Below are 19,897 nucleotides of genomic sequence, written 5' to 3'. Positions count from 1 at the left end.
TGGGAATGCAGTCTGGTGCAGCCGCTATGGAAGGCAGTGTGGAGGTTCCTCAAAAAATTACGAATAGAATTACCATATGACCCAGCAATCCCTCTCCTGGGTATCTACCAAAAAAATCTGAAAACATTTATATATGAAGACACGTGTGCTCCAATGTTCATTGCAGCTTTGTTTACGGTGCAATGGCCAAGACATGGAAACAACCAAAATGTCCTTCGATAGATGAATGGATAAAGAAGTTGTGGTATATATACACAATGGAATACTATTCGGCGGTAAGAAAAGATGATATAGGAACATTTGTGACAACATGGATGGATCTTGAGAGTATGATGCTAAGCGAAATAAGTCAGGAAAAGCAGAGAACCCTATGATTTCACTGATATGTGGTATATAAACCAAAAACAACAAAAGAACAAGACAAACGAGAAACAAAAACTCAGACACAGACAATAGTTTAGTGGTTACCAGAGGGTAAAGGGGAGTGGGGGATGGAAGATGAGGGTAAGAGGGATCAAATATATGGTGATGGAAGGAGAACTGACTCTGGGTGGTGAACACACAATGGGATTTATAGATGATGTAATACAGAATTGTACACCTGAAATCTATGTAATTTTACTAACAAATGTCACCCCAATAAATTTTTTTTAAAAATTAACTACATTAACTTTAATCTCTGGCAGCCACCCTCCCTAAAATCTATGCTTTCACAGGAATAATTAGACTCCAATTTTGTAACATAATTTGGATATTTTCTGGTTTTGCACACTGGAGGGAAATGCTAATAAAACATTTTAGCAAAAGAATCATTTTGTCAAATGAAATTTTCATGGAATCCCAATGTAAAATAAAATGGCATTTTCTTAGCACAATGTATGGTAACAACTATATATAAAAACTGACTGATAAAATGAAGCAATTTTGATAACAATGTGAAATTGGGAGTCACAGATGACATTTGCAGTCTTGTCAGCCTCAGCAGTCTACTTATTCGTTTTATTTTGGTTGCACAGTAATGAGAAAAATCCTGACACAGCTAAGTAACTAAACTAAGAAATATTAAAACACCTCATCTTGCAATCTCAGGATACTCGCCAGTTAAACTTAATCCAAAAACTTGAAAGAGTAGCAAGAAATGTCTGCTTCAAAGTGGAATCATAAATAGTCTCTCAGTGTATGTTATTCATTCTCTCATTATTGCATAACTGACCATAACACCGTAACTAGAGGCCAAATGCCAGGGTGTGGCCGGACATTTGAATGGTGAACGTGTGCGGTAGAGGAATACTCCTTTACACAACTGTACAAGAAAGGATAGGTTTGAATTTTAAAAGGCCAGGGCAGAGCTTTCACCTTCCTAAACAGTGCTGCATTAATAAGCACATTTAGATGCACAGACTTGGCAGGAGGTCTATACAAAAATTCTTGATTGGGCAGCACAAAATAATGCATCAGTGGTCTCCAATGTATGAAAATGTATGTGCCCGTTTCAGTATGTCTGATCTCTTCCTTTCTGTAGTACAAATGACATTTTTAAGAAAATGAAAGTGATAAATGCACATGGTTTATAAGAAATCAACAGTACAGAGTACAGAGGTCCCTGCCCCTTTTCAAACCACTGAATCAGCCAACCCTGAAAGCCACCTCCTGTTTGGTGAGATAATAAATGTCTTTCTTCATGACACCAGTTCGAATAGGATTTTCTCTTACTTGATGCTGAAAGCATCTTAACTTTAGAAGAATTACATTAAGAAATGTGAGCACCAGTGGCCATAGGCAGAAAAAGGGAATAACACCCAAAAAAAGATTCAGAATGTGAGTAGAGCAACACAGCAGCAGGAGCCGCAGCTGAGGGGTCTGAGTACGTGGCGTACGTCCCCCTGGGGACTCCAGCAACTCAGAAGCCACACACACACACACACACACACACACACACACACACACACGTTTATGCTAACAGTATACCATTTTAATGTATTTTACATTGGGCTTCCATAAAAATTTCATTTGACAAATGATTCCCTTGGTAAAATTTTGGCCACTACGTTTTAATTTTCAAAAGCTCTTCTCTGGGCCAGACAGTCGCTCAGGCGGTTGGAGCTCCGTGCTCCTAACTCCAAAGGCTGCCGGTTCGATTCCCAAATGGGCCAGTGGGCTCTCAACCACAAGGTTGCTGGTTCAACAACTCGAGTCCCGCAAGGGATTGTGAGCTCCGTCCCCTGCAACTAAGATTGAACACGGCACCTTGAGCTGAGCTGCTGCTGAGCTCCCAGATGGCTCAGTTGGTTGGAGCGCCTCCTTTCAACCACAAGGTTGCCAGTTGGATTCCTCGACTCCCGCAAGGGATGGTGGGCTGCGCCCCCTGCAACTAGAAAAGGGCAACTGGACCTGGAGCTGAGCTGCGCCTTCCACAACTAAGACTGAAAGGACAACAACTTGACTTGGGAAAAAAGGCCTGGAAGTACACACTGTTCCCCAAGAAAATCCTGTTCCCATTCCCCAATAAAAATCTTTTTTTTTTTTTTAAAAAAAAGCTCTTCTCTGATAATTCTTTTGTGTTTTTTAATTTTTTTTTATAATAGCATCCTGTACCTGTTTCTTATCTTCAATTTCTTCCATTTTTCTCTGACAATTCGCTTTTTTTTTTTTTTTGACAATTCGCTTTTGGAAGTTGGGGTTCCTCTGCATTGAGCATTGTCTGTTCCATGTGTTTGTTTTGGTTTCTGCCTTTTGTGTTAAAAGCTCTCCTCAAGTGTCTGGTGATCCTTGGCTCTACATATAGTCTACGAGCCACTCTAAAACTGAAGGAAAGGGTAGAGGATGCTATCAGAGCTTCACTGTAAGTGGGGGGATGAGCTGGATTTTTCAATGAAGGACTCACAAATATCACGATTATTTCCCTAAAGCCATTCAAGTTGTTTTCTGTGTTTTTTTTTAATCTGAAGTCTCCTGCCTGGAGGGTTATAAACTGCTGCCAACTTTCTCAGAGCCAGATGGTTTAAAGCAAGTAGGCTAGGGGAGTGTGGGTCTCTGCTCCAAACACAGCCTTTAATTTATTTCCCTTGTTTCTTCTGGCATCTCCCCAAGTCTGAAACTCTGATGCTATTTCCCCTGAAAATCAGCCTCTAATAGCTTATGAGTAAGGGGTGAGAAAGGTCCTTTGTTGGTGTGAGGTGGGGTAGAGACTTGTGTGCATTTATTCCATATCTAATCTTCCAACAAAGTCCCATTTTCAGGCTCACACCTCAACTCCACCGTTTGGGGTATCTGGTGTCTCCAATTCTTGAGAGTGTCTAAGGGGCTAATTACCTGCATCTAAAAGGCCGTCCTTCGTGTGGGCGTTGAAGTTTCTGTTTGCTCTCCTTTGTAGTTACTAGCCTCCCAATGCTTTCCACCTTCCAAAATTTGGTTGACATATCTCATCCACAAATGTCTCCTTTCCTGTTCTCTTTGTCTTTGTCTGTTTACAGCTTTCTTAGGCCATTACTGCCATTTTAGTATGGTTTCAGGAGAGAATAAAAATAGCACGTGTTTAATTCAACCCTTATAACCAAAAGTCCAGTCTTTTAACCTGCTGGCTTTGCTTTAGGGCAAACGCAGCTGGAGTAAACTTGACCTTTGTGCCCACACTGCATTTGTTTTTATCATTCAGGGCTATTTTCATATTTAGCCAGTTATTTCTGTATGCGTCTTAGCTTCTCTACAAGGTTGCTCATTCATCTATATGTCCTCCACTTCTTAGCACCCCACAGCATGCCTTATAATCCCCACACCTAAGCTGAAATATTTTAGTTACCTGTTAGTACAAAGGAGCTTACCTCGACAGCTAGACCTTAATTTCACTAGTTTGTCTTGCCACCCTACCTTCTCTTCCCCATTCCCAGCCTCTTGTAGAACCTCAGAGACCCCTTTCTAAGTGAGCAGTTAGTTGGGAGTCCCCAGGAAGGTGAAGGGAATGTACTCACATCCATTTCAGCTGTTGCTTATGCTGTTTGGTCCTCCCCACCTTCTGATTCCTTCCTTGGAATGTTATTCCATTCTGCCTAAGGCCACAGGTACTCATTCCTCTTAACACCTCTATAACGAGGATACCTAATTAGGAACTTCAAGAAAAGGTCCTACTCAAATTGTTGTGACCTTGAGGAAGTTACTTCATCTTTCTAGCCTTCTGCCCTTCATCTGCAGATGGGAATAGGACTTATCTCAAAGGAGTTATGTGAGGAACAGATGAGAAAATACACCTAAAGGCCTTAGCATAGTGCCTGCCCTGTAATGCTGTTAATTACTGTACTCTTAGTGATTCCAGAAACTACCCTCCGCTCTGGTTCAGTGGGACCAGCTTGTTATGGTGTCTAACGGGAGTACCTGCCTACCATCCACTGTGCCAGTAAGATCTTTGTGTAAACATTGATGTCATGTAATCCTCATGACAACTTTTTGAGTTACAGATTAAGTATCTCTATTTTAAAGATGATGAAACTTAGCCAAGATATCACACGCTAGTAGGTGATGCATTTAAGACTTAAAGCTGTAAGTCTTAAAAAAAAAAAAAAAAAAAAAAAAAAGCTGTCTTATGTGGAATAACAAGTGATCTTGCAGAGCACATTGAGGGAGAGATTTTCTTTTCTTTTCTTTTCTTTTTTTTTTTTTAACATTTTTTGGGGGAAGGGGAACAGGACTTTATTGGGGAACAGCGTGTACTTCCAGGCCTTTTTCTTCCAAGTCAAGTTGTTGTCCTTTCAATACTAGTTGGGGAGGGTGCCATTCAGCTTCAAGTTGTTGTCCTTTCAGTCTTAGTTGTGGAGGGCGCAGCTCAGCTCCAGGTGCAGTTGCCCTTTTCTAGTTGCAGGGGGCACAGCCCACCATCCCTTGCGGGAGTCAAACCGGCAACCTTGTGGTTGAGAGGACGCACTCCGACTAACTGAGCCATCCGGGAGCTCAGCGGCAGCTCAGCTCAAGGTGCCATGTTCAATCTTAGTTGCAGGGGGCGCTGCCCACCATCCCTTGCGGGAGTCGAGGAATCGAACTGGCAACCTTGTGGTTGAGAGTCCACTGGCCCATGTGGGAATCGAACCGGCAGCCTTCGGAGTTAGGAGCACGGAGCTCCAACCGCCTGAGCCACCAGGCCGGCCCCAAGATTTTCATTTTTTATATACCCTTCTGTAGGTACTTTTTTTTTTTTTTTTTTACCATTTCCATGTATTATTTTGTTTTAATTAGCTAATAAATCTCACCAATATACATTAACCCCCATTAAAAATATTAGCTAATAAAAATAGAAACTGTATTATTAATAAAAAGAAATCATGGTCTTTAAATTTCTTAGTAGGGGAATTTTTCACACAAAGCTCGCAAATTACTGTTACCTCCCCAGTTACTGGATTTTTTTTTCCTTCCTATCACAAACATCAAATTTACATGGCTCTATGAGTCATCTTTTGCCCATTTTCCTCCACTTACCAATTCTCCTACCTTTTAATCAGTAACTATTTTTTTATACATGAATAGTAGGCATTGAAACATGCTGCAAATAAAAAAACGGTGCCTAACTCTATCTGCTTTAGCAAGACATTTTTGGGTTATAATTCCTTTACTAGAATATAAAATTATTAAGCATAATACAAGAATACTAGGGATGCCAAAAAATATGTATATAAGTGGACACTTTGGTCAGCGTTGCTCAAGCAGTAGTTTGCCGTAATCAGAAGTGTCTGGACACTGATGGTAACCACTTTGAGCACCTCTTGTAACTGCAGAAGTCAAATGTGGCGTGTATTCATCTTTCGTTATCAGCATATATTATTACAATTTTAATAGTTTTCCTTTCTTAAAATGTGTATACATTTTTTGGCACCCTCTGTATTTTCAAGCAGCAATGTAAAGCAAATTCTAATTAATAAGCTCATCCTTACTTACAGATCTTATGAGTAAGGGATCGTGTTATGTTCCATAGTCTGGTGTTTGTCTCTTTTAGGGGTCTGCAAACACTTTCTTGAAGGACCAGGTGGCAAATATTTCAGGCTTTTCAGGCCAAGGGGCAAAATTGGGGACTTACATAACCATTTAAAATGTAGTCACGTAAAAATGTAAAAACCATTCTTCTCTCACAGGTGGCTGGCCATATTTGGCTCAAGTTATAATTTGCTGATACCTAGTCTACGTGCTAAATTTCCTCCCTTTCTTGCATCATTTGAAAGTGATTGTCATGCAGTGACTCAGCTCCCGCTCCCCACACAAGAACACAGGATATGGTGAGGCCAAAAAGGAACACCAAAGGAGCCATGGATAGGGGAGTCATACCACTATATTCTCGATGGTGGCTGGTTGAGACACAAAAGCAAACATCCGCTAGCACCCCAACGAGGAGTCCTCCTGCACCCCAGCTTCACCGGCAGCTGGGCGAGACAAAGGAAGTAGGATCAAAACGATCTGCAATCCGCCACCCACGCTTGCTAACCCACCTGCTAGCCGCAATCGCCGTCCACTTCTTTGCCAACCAACCAACTCCACTTGCTAGCTGCAATTCACCGCAATCTGCGCCTGCTAGACCAGCCACAGAAGTTATATTAGTGGCCAATGGCTAACTGGTTACAGCTGATGGCCAACTAGTCACAGCTGATGGCCATCTACTACCCAAGCCAGCGCCTTTCCACGTGAGGTCAAGAGCCTGCAAACGGCTCTCATGTCTCTGTCCCCACAAAGATGCAATGCCCTTTTCTCAAAAACGTAAGGAGTGACTTTTTCCTAACGTCAGACTGTCATGACTCAGTTATTTGCACTGTGACAAAAAATAAACCCACACAGTTGTTGATGCAGAATTTTTATTTATGTGTTTGATATCTATACAGATGTCTCTGTCCTTTATTTGTTTCTGTGTTCTTATTGCACAGCATTAATTCCTAAAGGATGAGGCCTGTATCTGCTTAACTTAGTTTGTACACTTTCAGCAGAGCATAAGCATCAAATGGATTTCTGACATATTTCAATAATAACAAAACAGAAGAGAAAACAGTCAAATATAAGCCAACAAGAGACATAAGAAAAAAGCAGATGGAAATACATACAAAAATTCTTATTTTAGAATTATGCTATACGTAATTCACAAAACCTGTCTTTACATTTATATATAAGATTATATTGGTTTTCTTATATAAAGAAAAGGGGAAATTGCAATGAATAATGGAAATAAAAATGCAAAGTCAAGGTATTTTTGGCTCTTGGACTAAAATAATAATGATCAGTGAGGAAAAACAAAAAGTGAAGAGGAATGAAACAGACCACTACTGATTCTTCTGTTCATGTTAAAAAAGAAATTGCCTTTTACACTTATTTGGATTGATTGAAAATAGGAGTGATGACCTTTTTGGGCTAAAAAACCAATGACACGGCTCATTAAAACAAAAGGGTTACTTCTAACATGGGAGCATAGAAAAAATATTATAAGCATTAGAAAAAAAAGGTAAAGCACAAAAGGCCCCATTTTGTCCATTGCATCCAAGAAATGGCTTGGAAAACACCTTACCCAAATAAGCCAGAAACCTCTAAGTGACACTTTCTGAAAGGATAACAGGGTTAGCCCAGCATTTAGCACAGCAATCGTATGGTTTAAAATACATATTTAATGACAAGTAAACAAACCGATGATCAGAAAAACGGAAGAGTGCCTTTCCGTTTACAATGCGATATTAAAGTGCTGCCTGTGGATGTTTTGTAAGTAAAAAGTGTTTGAAGTTTAATTTTTGTTTTACAAAAATCGACACCATTAAAATCAACATGATTATTTGCCACTTATCCAATCACTGAGGTAACATTATATTATAAAAATATGTAAAAAATAGTCTAGATTCATAATTACCAGATATGCTGATTCCCATATAGCTAGTATAAATTGATTATTAAAAAATAGTTTTGTTTCCTTAAAAACACTTGGTTCATTTACCATTAAATATTTGATAGATATTTGCTATCCTGAAGTACCAAAAAAAAAATTACAAATAAAAACGGCACTGTCTACACTTTGGGTTTCTTGTTAGGCGGATCCTGCAGACTGAACTTGGGAATTTCACCAGAAGGAGCATATGGAATTCTCTTTGAAGACACCTTTTTGCCAATTGTTTCAATCTAGGGAAAAAAAAGATTTTAGAAAGAAAACTATTAACAATTATAATACAAAATGTAAAACCTATAATGAAGTATAGGAAAGCCTAGATTATTTTTCTTTTTAAAAGCAGAAAATGTTCCTCAAGTTGTCTGAGTTGCAATGAAAGATCTTTGGTTTCTTCCCTATTTTTTATGTTCCTGGAGTCAATGTACATGCCACGTTTCACATTCATATCTAGACACCCTCACTCCTACCAATCTCAACCCTAAAACACTTCAGAGTAGAGAATCAGATGCCTCTGTTTTAGTAGCATATATGAAAGCAATTAAGAGACTAATTCCAGTTAATTCACATGCTCTCCTATACTCTATTCTTGTGTCCACTTCCCTTATTCTAAAAAACTTGCATAAGCTGTAATAACAGTTTTTACGAGTTCAGACTTCAGATTCTGAAAGGCCCCAGTTGGTATCCTGACTGGTAATTGCTATGTTAGCTAAACTCTCTAGGTCTTTCTTCTTTGTTTGTATTAATTCCACCTGCCTCAAAGGGTTGTGGTTAAGGATTAAAGTGTTCAGTATGGTGTTTGGCATACAAGTCAGCCTTCAATAAATAAAATCAAATTTTATTTTGCAGATCACATTTTACACTGTTTTTATATATCCAAAATCATCAATCTTATCTTTAGACACTGCTTCTTTAATAACCATAAGTTTATCTCCTCTCTACAGCAGAGATAAACATACATGCAATTTTCTTAAATGTCTTTTGAATTAAAAATATTTAATTCTGACTTGTACCACAAAGGAAGAGTTTCTGCTTTGTGTTAATTGTCTTAATGACTTATATTAATAAAGTCTGGTTTTTTCATGATTCCATAGCTAATTTTTTTTCATCCTTACTAGGGAAAGTTAACATATAAGAACTCAAACTCAGTTTAAATGTATACTTCTTTATATATCTTCTCCCTTAGATGCATAAAACAGGAATGAGAGAAAATTTGTCTATGCCTTGCAAATACTCTTTAAAAAGTAAATTTCTGAGTTAAGTCCTGACTGGGAAAAGTCATGTTGTTATTCACTGAAGAGGGTTGGGCCAGAAGAACCCCCAAGGCCCTTGATGGAGTATTAACAGACAAAATGCCATCTGATGCTTGGTGCATCTCTCACGAATGAGAAATGGACACTGAATTCTAAAGAAGGCTCTTCAGCAAGTCGGTGACACTTTCAGAGAAGCAGATATTCTGAACAGTAGGTGAGGCCTTATCGTGCTTCCAGGACAGCTGGCGCTGAGCAGATGCGCACGGCCAGCTCTGAACAGCGCCTGTCTGCTCTGCTGGAGGACCACGCGGACAGCAACCCCCTGGCACGTTTTTTATAGTCCCTTAACCTCCCCCGGTCCTCCCACCCCCATACAGACTGCTGGGAGGAAACAGAAAGTAGCTCCTTCTTAGTAATACTTTTGGGACTCCTGGTAAAACTGAAATAGATGCAACATATAAACATACTATTCTGGGCAGAGGTTCTGTCAGTTCTCGAAACATTCCATAATTAATTGACAAACTTTGAATGAGAAGAGGGCCAGTACCACTGAAGCCTCCATTATGCATTTTGCAGTTTTCACCCCATTTGTACAGGAATAAAAGCCCAGGCCTCTGAGGGGGGCAGTATGCTGCAAACAGTTCAGTATAGCAGGCTCGTGCTCCAGTAAAAAACTTTGTTTAGTATTTTCTTACTTGATCTTTATATTAGGTAAGGGAGGGTACATTCTGTCCCTATATGATAGGCAACTGATGACTTCCCAGATACTATGTAAGGGAGACAAACACTGAATGACCTTTAGATCACAAACGTTTGTAAGGAAGACTTACAAAAATCCTATAGAGACTTCCCAGAGAACTGATCCACAACCATGTTGCCTCAGAGTCATGCTATTGCTAAATGAGCAAATATTAAAATCTAAAACACAAAGCCATTAAAAAGCACATGACCAAACAAAACAAAACCAGCCCAGGATCATGATTACCTGAAAGCCAATGGTTTGTAGTTCATTGTGGAGCCCGTCCAGGACACGTCGTCCATCAAAGATAAAGGCTGGCTTTAGCATTTTTTTGTGAATACGTTCATAATCTAACTCCTAACAAAGATAGAACCAAAGGGATAATTAGAACATCTACATGAGCACATACTCAACCCCAACTGATACTAGAACACCTCTAAAACTCTCCTTAATACGATTTCTGTCGCCTCACCTTAAACATGTCCCACTCAGTGCAAATAACAACAGCATGGGCGCCATCACATGCTTCATACGGATCCTTAGAAATGGTCACGAGTCTGGACACTGTAACAACAACAGCAACAAAAAACTCAATAGGAAAGGAGTTATTTGAAATTATGTATTTTTAACATTAGGATTGCAGGTGGACTTGAAGGTCTGAATGAAATGGAATAGTCTGGCTGAAGTGTCACTGAGAGTAATGATGTGGGGCCTGGAGCACCCCCAATCTTACCCAGAAGTATCTCCTTGGAATTTTTCTAGAGCTTTTTAGAATACGTTGAAAATATCGTTAGAGTAACTACATCACTTCAATTCAAAGCTGACAAAGGAATGCCTAAGAGTTTGATTTTAGACAAATGAGGTTGAAAACAGGGCCTGCCAATGATATAAATGATAAAAGCTGAACCAACAAAGGTTTCTGGAAAACAAACAAGTTTTGGGGCCCATACTCAAAGTCACTCATAAGACTCAACTCCTTACCTTGGTCATCCTCTGAAACTCCTGGATGAGAAAGATCCACAACTATTTGTTCCCTTGGTACTTTTGGATCATATATATGGAGGTGTGCACCTTCATCCATCAAATATTTGCTAACATATATACTAGAAGATTCTCTGAAGAAGAAAAAAATCAGTATTGCTAAGCTGTTTAAATGGCATATACTCTAATACCTTAGAGATTTAATATATAGGTAAGATCCTATTTCTTGTGAGATTATGGATGTTTATTTTTATTCTTTATACTATATATATTTCTCACACACACATCCACCAATCAAACAGGATAAGATATGGAATTAACACTCTCAACTGAGCTGAAATATTTTAAAGAACTGATACCTTGTGTCACCAGTGTCCTTTTTGAATGCAAACCCCAAAATCGCTATCTTCTTATCAGTCACTGTATTAAACAGACTGTCTATAATCCGGGAAGCAAATCTTCTTCTCTGGTAGTCATTTATGTCTATGACCTGAAATTACATGTACAATTATGCAATGATTATTTAAAAGAAGTGAAGCTTGTGCCATACATTGCTCAGATTTTTATCATGAGTACCACTGTATGAATCCAAGCCTTATAAATTAATAAGAGGCAAAGATTAACCAACCTCTATAGTATCTACAGATTAAAAAGAAATTTATCCCCCACGTAAAGCCATATTAAAATTTTTAATGTTTCTATGATTTATCTTTCCATGCTTCAGGCTGAGATGGATGTAAAAATGGGGGACACAGCTAAGTTTCAACCCATTTGAGGTCCAGCTCCGAAGCCAGCCTAAATAAGGCACGCAGAAAACTGTTCGCCTTAGACAACTTCTCCAAACCCTATGGAAGCAAGACTGTAAGCAATCAAATCCCAAAGTACTCCCTCATATGCTCACCCTCACTCCTCACCAAAATTGAGTGTGAATCGAAAGTGGACAAAGAATAGTCAAACAATGTACAGAGAGTTACAGCTGCCTCTGGATGAACCATAACACCGTGAACATTTGGCAGTTTTTAACTAAATGTTGAGTAAAAGTCTCTGATCACCTATGTGTTACTCTCCTAAGAGTTTATAAACAAGACTTCATATTGGTGGTTAGATGAATATAAGGAGACTTTTTTGTGTGTGTTTTTAAAGATTCTAAGCTAGGGCCTATATCAAACCCTGAGAACTTGAGAAATGAGCCCCAAGTATTGGAAAATCAAGCCTTTACCTGCATTTTCCCCACAATGGACAGTAAGATAAAGCCATACCGATGGATTGAGTGAAACTAACTTAAAAGCATACATTTCCATTAAAAAAACGTGCATTTCCTTACATTCCCACCCAGTGCTGAAATCTGAAAAATTATAAACTTGAGAGGAAAATATTGGGAAAAGGTATATACACTGGCTGGTATCTTGGACAAATTACTTAACATCTCTAAGTTTCAACCTCCTCATCATGGGGGATGATGTCAGTGATGAGGACTAAAATGAACACCAAGCAAAGTACTTAAAAGAGTCCCCGGCACAGAGCAAGCACTCAACAAATGTTAACTCTATTCCCAGTTTTGGAAAGGTGTTTTAATTTTAGCTCTGTGACTCTCAAAGGGACAAGACAAACATCAACACATGGAAACCATTTAAAATCATTATAATGTAGGTTCCTCCTTTATTTTGATTTTAATGCCTTTCAAGATATAGAAGAATTATAATTTAGAATAAGTGCTTGCTTTACTGTGGGAACAAGTTTAGTTATAAAATTAGAAGAAATACTGGTTTATCAGAAACTTCCATCACAGGTGATTAGCAAAAAAGACAAATTAAAAATATAGAAACCCAGTAATAAACCTAAGATTAAAAATTGTGTATAATAATAGTTGAGTTCCTGGAATAAATAAATCCTATCAAAAATTTTTCACTGAAAAAAGGGTAACATGTTTTATTTAGACGTTAATCATCAGTTGTTGACTACAAAGCTTAATACCTGCTGCCAATAATGAGCTACTTCAGGCAGATTTAGGGCCTCACAGAGATAAACCAAATTCAGAACATCTTTTTGAAAGCAGCTCCCACCAAAACCTAAAGAAAAAGAAAATGACAATATTTTCATTTAGGAGCCACACAACTGAATCACGTGACAAATTTCTGTCACACTAAATCAGAAGACCTATGCTAGGATTTTTAGTACTAAAATTCAGATATTGGAAAATGAATGGCTTTATAAATTGTGTGAAATTTGCAAGCAACTAATCAATTCTATAAAGAAATTACAAATAATTTTTTAGTTAAAGTTTTATTATAGCTATATTTTCTATTTTTTTCTTCACTCATCTGGTATCATTGCCCCACATATCTAACTCTAGCACGGAGCTGGCAAACCTTTATAAGCCAGATAGTAAATATTTTAATCTTTGTGGGTCATACAGTCTCTGGCACAACTCTTCAACTCTGCCTTTGTAGTTCAAAAACCAACATAGACAATATATAATCAAATAGGCACTGCTATGTTCCAATAAAACTTTATTTACAAAAACAAGCTGTGCACCCGTTCTAGTGCAACACAGTATATCGTGAAGGTTGGCATAGGCTCGGGAGTCAGAAACAACTAGTCACTCAATAGTTGTATGACTCCGAGCAAGTTGCAAAAATTTCCCTGATCCTCAATCATCTCTATAAAGGCTATACCAGCACCTTCATAACAGGTTATAAAGATTAATAATGAGATATATAAAGTGCTGATTCAGAACGTGGTGCATAATATGCCTTTAGTAAATAGTTGCTATTTTTATTAAATGGTAGCTAGAAGAAAATATCAAAAAGATAGATAAAAGAGGCCAGGGAAAGCAGTATTAGGAAATGGCATAAGGCCCCGAAATGCAGGACAGGTTGCCTATGGCCCTATAAAAGGTTCTATTTACTTTTACATCAACCTTATTAACTTATATCAAATAATACAGTCAGTTTTCATTATACTCAGTAGTTACGTCCTACAAAACTGCCACAAACACTGAATTAGCAAATGCTGAAGCACTGCTCCTAGGTAAAGTGCAGTAAGGTTCCTGTAGCTTCTGGTCACATTTTCATCAACCAGTCAATACATAACCTTGTTTTATGTGTTTCTATTTATAGACACCTTATTTAATATGTATTGTTGGTTCATTAAGATTAAACTCACAGTCAACAGCACTATAACTCGTACCTGAACGAAGCTTACCTAATCATATACATTTTCTCCCTAAGGCACAGCACAGCTTTCTGGCACTCAGAACACTAGATAACACTTCATCAATATACTTGGGGGCCATTGTAAACAGTGAGATCACCAACAAAAAGCACAAAAATGTGAAAAACGGGGCACTTAATAGACCACAAAAACAGCAGATGTTTGCAGCACTGAAAGAAGGAGGCAAAGGGCATTGCCTTATTCAGCTTCAGCTGAGAATGTGACTCAAATTTTTTGCTGCTCTGTTCATGTCTGCAAATAAATGACCACGAAACACTATGAGTATTGATTGGGGGTTACAAATAAATTTTAGTGAGTAAGCTAACTCACAAATACGGAATCTGCAAATAATAAAAATGAACCGTATTTCACCCAGGCCACATTGCGAAAACATTAGTAGGAAAAGCAAATGATAGTGAATTGTTTATTACCTGCTGCTTGAGTCATTTACTATGTGGTCCCGCAAGCTTATTCTTTCTAAATAAATACTAATTTATTCCTTCTAAAACACTGAACTATGTTTCTACTAATCAGTCAGTAATTATGAAACAATGGAAGTTTCATAATAACTACTGCCTCACTTAAAAAGTGCATGAAAGGCTGAAGGCTGCATGGATAATAGAATAATTATTTTAAGGACATTGAAGTAAAGACTTCCTTAAATTTAGAGACCTAGCTAAATGAACCTACTTTATGTGCCAAAAATTTTCATTTTACCAACACTGGCTTTCAGAAACTTATTTCCAATTCTCTGGTCCATCCCGATAGCCCTGGCCACCTCTTCCACGTCGGCTCCTGTAGCTTCACAGAGGGCACTTATAGAGTTAATACTGCTGATTCTCTGCGCAAGAAAAGCATTTGCTGCCTAAAAAAACAAAAGGGGGGGTGGGTGGGTATGATGAGCTAAAATAGCCATTTTATACATCTGGGTTATATTTCTTTGAGTTGATGCCAATTACTGAAAGAAAAAAGTTATGGATGGTCTCAATGTGAGGAGGCAATGGATGGGCTGGTAAAGGAAAATGTTTTAATTAGAAAAGAAAGATGATTAAGAAAGCGGGTAAAAGAAGGGAAAGAATGGTTTTAAACATTACTCTTTTAATGTATCCTCCATTTTATCTTACAGTTCATGAAAATTTTATAATTTTCTAGAATATTTTATATACTAATATTTGGTCCCCCTCGTGAAAATTACTTCTTAATGTATAAGAACACTATCTTCAAAAGCATATCTTTTATTAAGAAAGTAGCTATGTCACTTATTAGGTTTAAGAGAAATAAGTCCTTGGCTTTAAATTTAATGGAAAGTTGAATGTCATGTACCAACCAGTTTGGAAAGTTCTGAAGACCAGGTATTGGTGGTGAGGATCTTTTCTTTGGGAACCCAGTGCTCATATACAGCACACAGTGCCTGCACCGCTCTCTGGCCTTCTGGGGTTTCATCCCCGCCGATCAGTACTCTGTCTGGGTTCTTGAGGTCCTTGATGGCCGTTCCTTCTGCCAAGAACTCAGGGTTGGACAGCACCTAGAATTAATAGCATTAATTATGAACAACTTTAAGGCATCAATGTTTACATAAGAACCAGATTCTAATGCTTCCTTTTTTTAATACCTGTAAATTCAAGTTGGGTTTTGTGTTTGCATCAAATATTTGACGAATACTTTCTGCTGCCCGCACAGGAACTGTGCTTTTCTCGGTCACAATTTTGTACCCATGTGAGTTTTGCACAATGCGTCTAGCACAAGCTTCAATATACTTCAGATCTGCTGCACGGCCTTTCCCCATTCCATAGGTTTTTGTTGGAGTGTTCACCTGGTGAAAGTGTAATGGAGTAAGAACAGATTATCTGTGAGATACTCAGTGATTTCCAGATAGGCCCTGAACCATTAATTAGCTAGTCACGTGGGAAGTTAACTACCATCAGTAGCCCTGACTTGAATCCTCTATCAGTTCCTGGAAAATAATACATTTCATAAATATAATCACCAGAAGGAAAGCTTGAAGCATCTGGAGAACTCATTCAGTAAGTGTTCACAATCCAAAATGAAATGTAAGTTTTCTCTTCTTTCCTCTCTTTATTGTATGTAACATATTACCATGGTCTTTAAAACTAAACTTCAAATTCCTTTTTTTTTCTCCATTTTTATAGGCCTATATCAAAAGCTTTAAAAAATGTTTACAGTATCATTCACAAATGCTTTCTTGGCTCATTAAAGCTAGGAATCATCTAGCATCTTCAGGATACAGAATACTATGTAGACAAAGACTATAAAATAGAAAGAAAAATAAATCATGAGTCCAGAGTCTAGGCATTTAGTTTTGGCTTACCTCTATTATGTAACCTTGGGGGAGTGTGGCTGCCTTTGCCTCAATGACCTGATTGGAAAATGAGGCTAACACACTTTCTAAAATCTAACATGAGTTTTATAACACTCTGATAAAAATGAAAGTACTTTGAAAAGTCCAAAATTTTATAGAGGAGTAATTTTTGAACCAGTAATAAGCAGCACCAATTCTCTTCCCCTGACAAGCTTATGACCTAATGGGAGACTAAACAAAGGAATTAGCCAAAATAAATCAAAACTTAAAGACTGAGTTGAGGTGTGAAAAGCAGGAGGAAAAACTTGTTTCTGTGCATGGCACAACTTGGGAAAAGACTTAGTCATAGATGGCTGGGTGCAGTGGAGTCAGAAGGGCAATGACAGCCGGCTGATGGGATAAGGTAAAACATGCCAGAGATGGGCGATGATCAGATGGCTTCCCCTGGTAAAGGAGCTCTGAAGATAACAAATGAAAACTGATTTGTATAAAACTATTCCCATCTGGAATTTGCCTTAAAAAATCTGGGGTGGGAAGAAGTGGATAGAAGTAGTAAATGAAACAAGATCAGCCATGATAACCGTTGACAATGGAGAATGAGTAAATAGGGGTTCATTATATTACTGTGTTCACCTTTTGTATACATTTGATATTTTCCATAATGAAAAGTATACAAGTGATTTTTTTTAAAAAAAGATCCAGAGAATGTAAACTACATGTGAGTTATATAATAATAAATTACCCAAACAGGCAGGCACACAAAGCAACAGCTTAGAAAAATTCAGGGCAGCTCAGGTTATATGGGCAGTGAGACAAATGTAAAACCAGCTATCTGTGCCAGACCACCCTACGGTGGACTCTATTGCCTGAGAGTAGATTATTTTTAAATACTTTCTTTACAGAAAATTTCCCAATTGCCATTCCAGGGTCTGGTTAGCCAAACTAAGATAATCAGAGAAATAAGGTAACTTCTTTTTTTTTCTTTAACATATTTTATTCAAATATCACTTTGATCACATATGGCCCAAGAACATTCAAATAATAAACCCAAAAGAAACAGATTGGTCTTCAAAAGTTAAAGATTGGCTAAAAGCATTTTTCTATAGAGACACGTGTACTCCAATGTTCATTGCAGCTTTGTTTACGGTGGCCAAGACATGGAAACAACCAAAATGTCCTTCAATAGATGAATGGATAAAGAAGTTGTGGTATATATACACAATGGAATACTATTCGGCGTTAAGGAAAGATGATATAGGAGCATTTGTGACAACATGGATAGATCTTGAGAGTATAATGCTAAGCGAAATAAGTCAGACAGAAAAAGCAGAGAACCCTATGATTTCACTGATATGTGGTATATAAACCAAAAACAACAAAAGAACAAGACAAACAAATGAGAAAGAAAAACTCCTAGACACAGACAATAATTTAGTGGTTACCAGAGGGTAAGGGGCTGGGGGGAGGGAGATGAGGGTAAGGGGGATCAAATATATGGTGATGGAAGGAGAACTGACTCTGGGTGGTGAACACACAATGGGATTTATAGATGATGTAATACAGAATTGTACACCTAAAATCTATGTAAATTTACTAACAATTGTCACCCCAATAAATTTAATTTAAAAAAAAAGGTTAAAGATTGGTCTTCAAACCTTACAGCCAATGATGCCACGCTTGCCTGTGGTCTCGCCGACATGAAACTACACCCCCATCTCACTGGCCACCTCATTCAGCGGAGCTTCCTTAACTGTGAGCTGTTTGAAGCTACCAGTTTGAGCAATAATGACTTTTTTTCCTAAGCTGTGAATAACTGTAAGGATCTCAGCAGATGTTGGAGGAACCAGCTCAACCTTGGCATAGTACCAAAATGTGGCCATTTGAGGCTTCGACTAAGTCACAGCACCGTTGACCAGCGCCAGGGCCTTCTCTGCGAGGTTACGGACAAATTGGGCCATGATGCTAGGATGGAAAGTCAGTAACTTCTTGATTAACTCCAAGTATCTAGCTACTCCGAAATATTTTCTCATTTTCTCTGCCTCTTCCCTAACCTTCTGCAAACTTAAGCAGAGGATGGGTAGGTAAGTCACAGAAGCTGCATCAATTTCTCTGAAGCAATTAAGAAGGCCAAAAAAAGAGACTTAATTTATTTATTTTTAATTTTCTTTTTCCTTCCTTCCTTCCTTCCTTCCTTCCTTCCTTCCTTCCTTCCTTCCTTCCTTCCTTCCTTCCTTCCTTCCTTCCTTCCTTCCTTCCTTCCTTCCTTCCTTCCTTCCTTCCTTCCTTCCTTCCTTCCTTCCTTCCTTCCTTCCTTCCTTCCTTTCTTTTTTTAAAGTTTATTGGGTGACAATGGTTAGTAAAGTTACATAGGATTCAAGTGTACAATTCTGTAATACATCATCTAACCTTTTTCCCAAAAAATAAGACCTAGCCGGACAATCAGCTCTAATGCGTCTTTCGGAGCAAAAATTAATATAAGACCTGGTCTTATATTACATTACATTACATTATATTACATAAGACCCGGTCTTATATTATAGCAAAATAAGACTGGGTCTTGTATTAATTTTTGCTCCAAAGGATGCATTAGAGCTGACTGTCCGGCTAGGTCTTATTTTCGAGGAAACATGGTATATATCACATTGCGTGTTCACCACCCAGAGTCAGTTCTCCTTCCATCACCATATATTTGATCCCATTTACCCTTAATTAATAACAGTTTTCCCACTGGCTTCATTACCACTTTCTTCTCGAGTTCACAGAGCTTCACAGTACTGCTTTTGTCTCACCAGTCAGAAAACCCCTTATTCAACAACTTACAGACCTTAACAAATGTATAATCGATTCAACAGCATCTACCCTCTATGGACCTCATGGTGTTTCCTTCCTTTATCTCATAGGACCCCATCAAAGCTCACACCAAAGCCTTGCCCTTTATTCTTAAGGCCCTAAAGGCCTTAAGTCATACAACACCCTAGGTCAGCCACCAAATGGTTGATAACTATACCATCACACACAGAATATTTGAGATGGTTACCAGGACATCAAGAAATAAGTTACCTTGGTTGAAATACTGAGTTACTAGAGTTTACTCCCAAGCATTAGATCTATTTCTTTTTCATTGCAGAGGTACAACAGTTTAGCCAAATTATAAGCTGAAGGTGCCTGCGGACTAGCCTGATAACCTAACCAACACATGCCAACTTCCAAATAATTAATTTAAAATGACTTCTGGAACACAATTTACCTAATTAGGAGATGCCTGTAAGTTTGCAAGTAAAACTTTACCTGATTTTCTTTACCTCACCTCTACCCACCAGTAGAAACAAGAAATGATGAAATATATATACTATCACACATGTGCTCATACATTACCAGTACTTCCTAATTCTAGATATCAGACTAGAACTTTCTCTGAATTTATTTGTTTAATGGTCTGAAATACCATATTTGACCAAATGATTATAGAGTTTGGTGAAATGTTGGACAAAGTTAGTGACAAC

General features: G+C 38.2%; 1 protein-coding gene and 1 pseudogene across 2 annotated transcripts in view; both read right to left on the bottom strand.

The window, feature by feature from the left end:
• Positions 1-6,808: 6,808 nt before the first annotated feature.
• Positions 6,809-19,897, bottom strand: part of UGDH (UDP-glucose 6-dehydrogenase) — a 28,521-nt gene continuing 15,432 nt past the window's right edge. Inside the window, exons 4-12 of the mRNA XM_081056867.1 lie at positions 15,687-15,887; positions 15,402-15,599; positions 14,792-14,939; positions 12,836-12,930; positions 11,221-11,351; positions 10,862-10,995; positions 10,353-10,444; positions 10,127-10,237; positions 6,809-8,124 (exon numbers count right to left, since the gene is read on the bottom strand). Coding sequence (XP_080912993.1) covers positions 8,014-8,124; positions 10,127-10,237; positions 10,353-10,444; positions 10,862-10,995; positions 11,221-11,351; positions 12,836-12,930; positions 14,792-14,939; positions 15,402-15,599; positions 15,687-15,887 — 1,221 coding nt within the window. The 3' untranslated portion in view covers positions 6,809-8,013. The remainder of the gene's footprint in view (positions 8,125-10,126; positions 10,238-10,352; positions 10,445-10,861; positions 10,996-11,220; positions 11,352-12,835; positions 12,931-14,791; positions 14,940-15,401; positions 15,600-15,686; positions 15,888-19,897) is intronic.
• LOC308498942 (ATP synthase subunit g, mitochondrial-like) lies at positions 18,044-18,352 on the bottom strand (annotated as a pseudogene). Its single transcript has one exon. The product of its transcript is annotated as an ATP synthase subunit g, mitochondrial-like (transcript).

The sequence above is a fragment of the Rhinolophus hipposideros genome, assembly GCF_964194185.1.
Source record: "Rhinolophus hipposideros genome assembly, chromosome: 1".
NCBI lineage: Eukaryota > Metazoa > Chordata > Mammalia > Chiroptera > Rhinolophidae > Rhinolophus > Rhinolophus hipposideros.
This window is presented reverse-complemented; position numbering and strand designations above follow the sequence as displayed.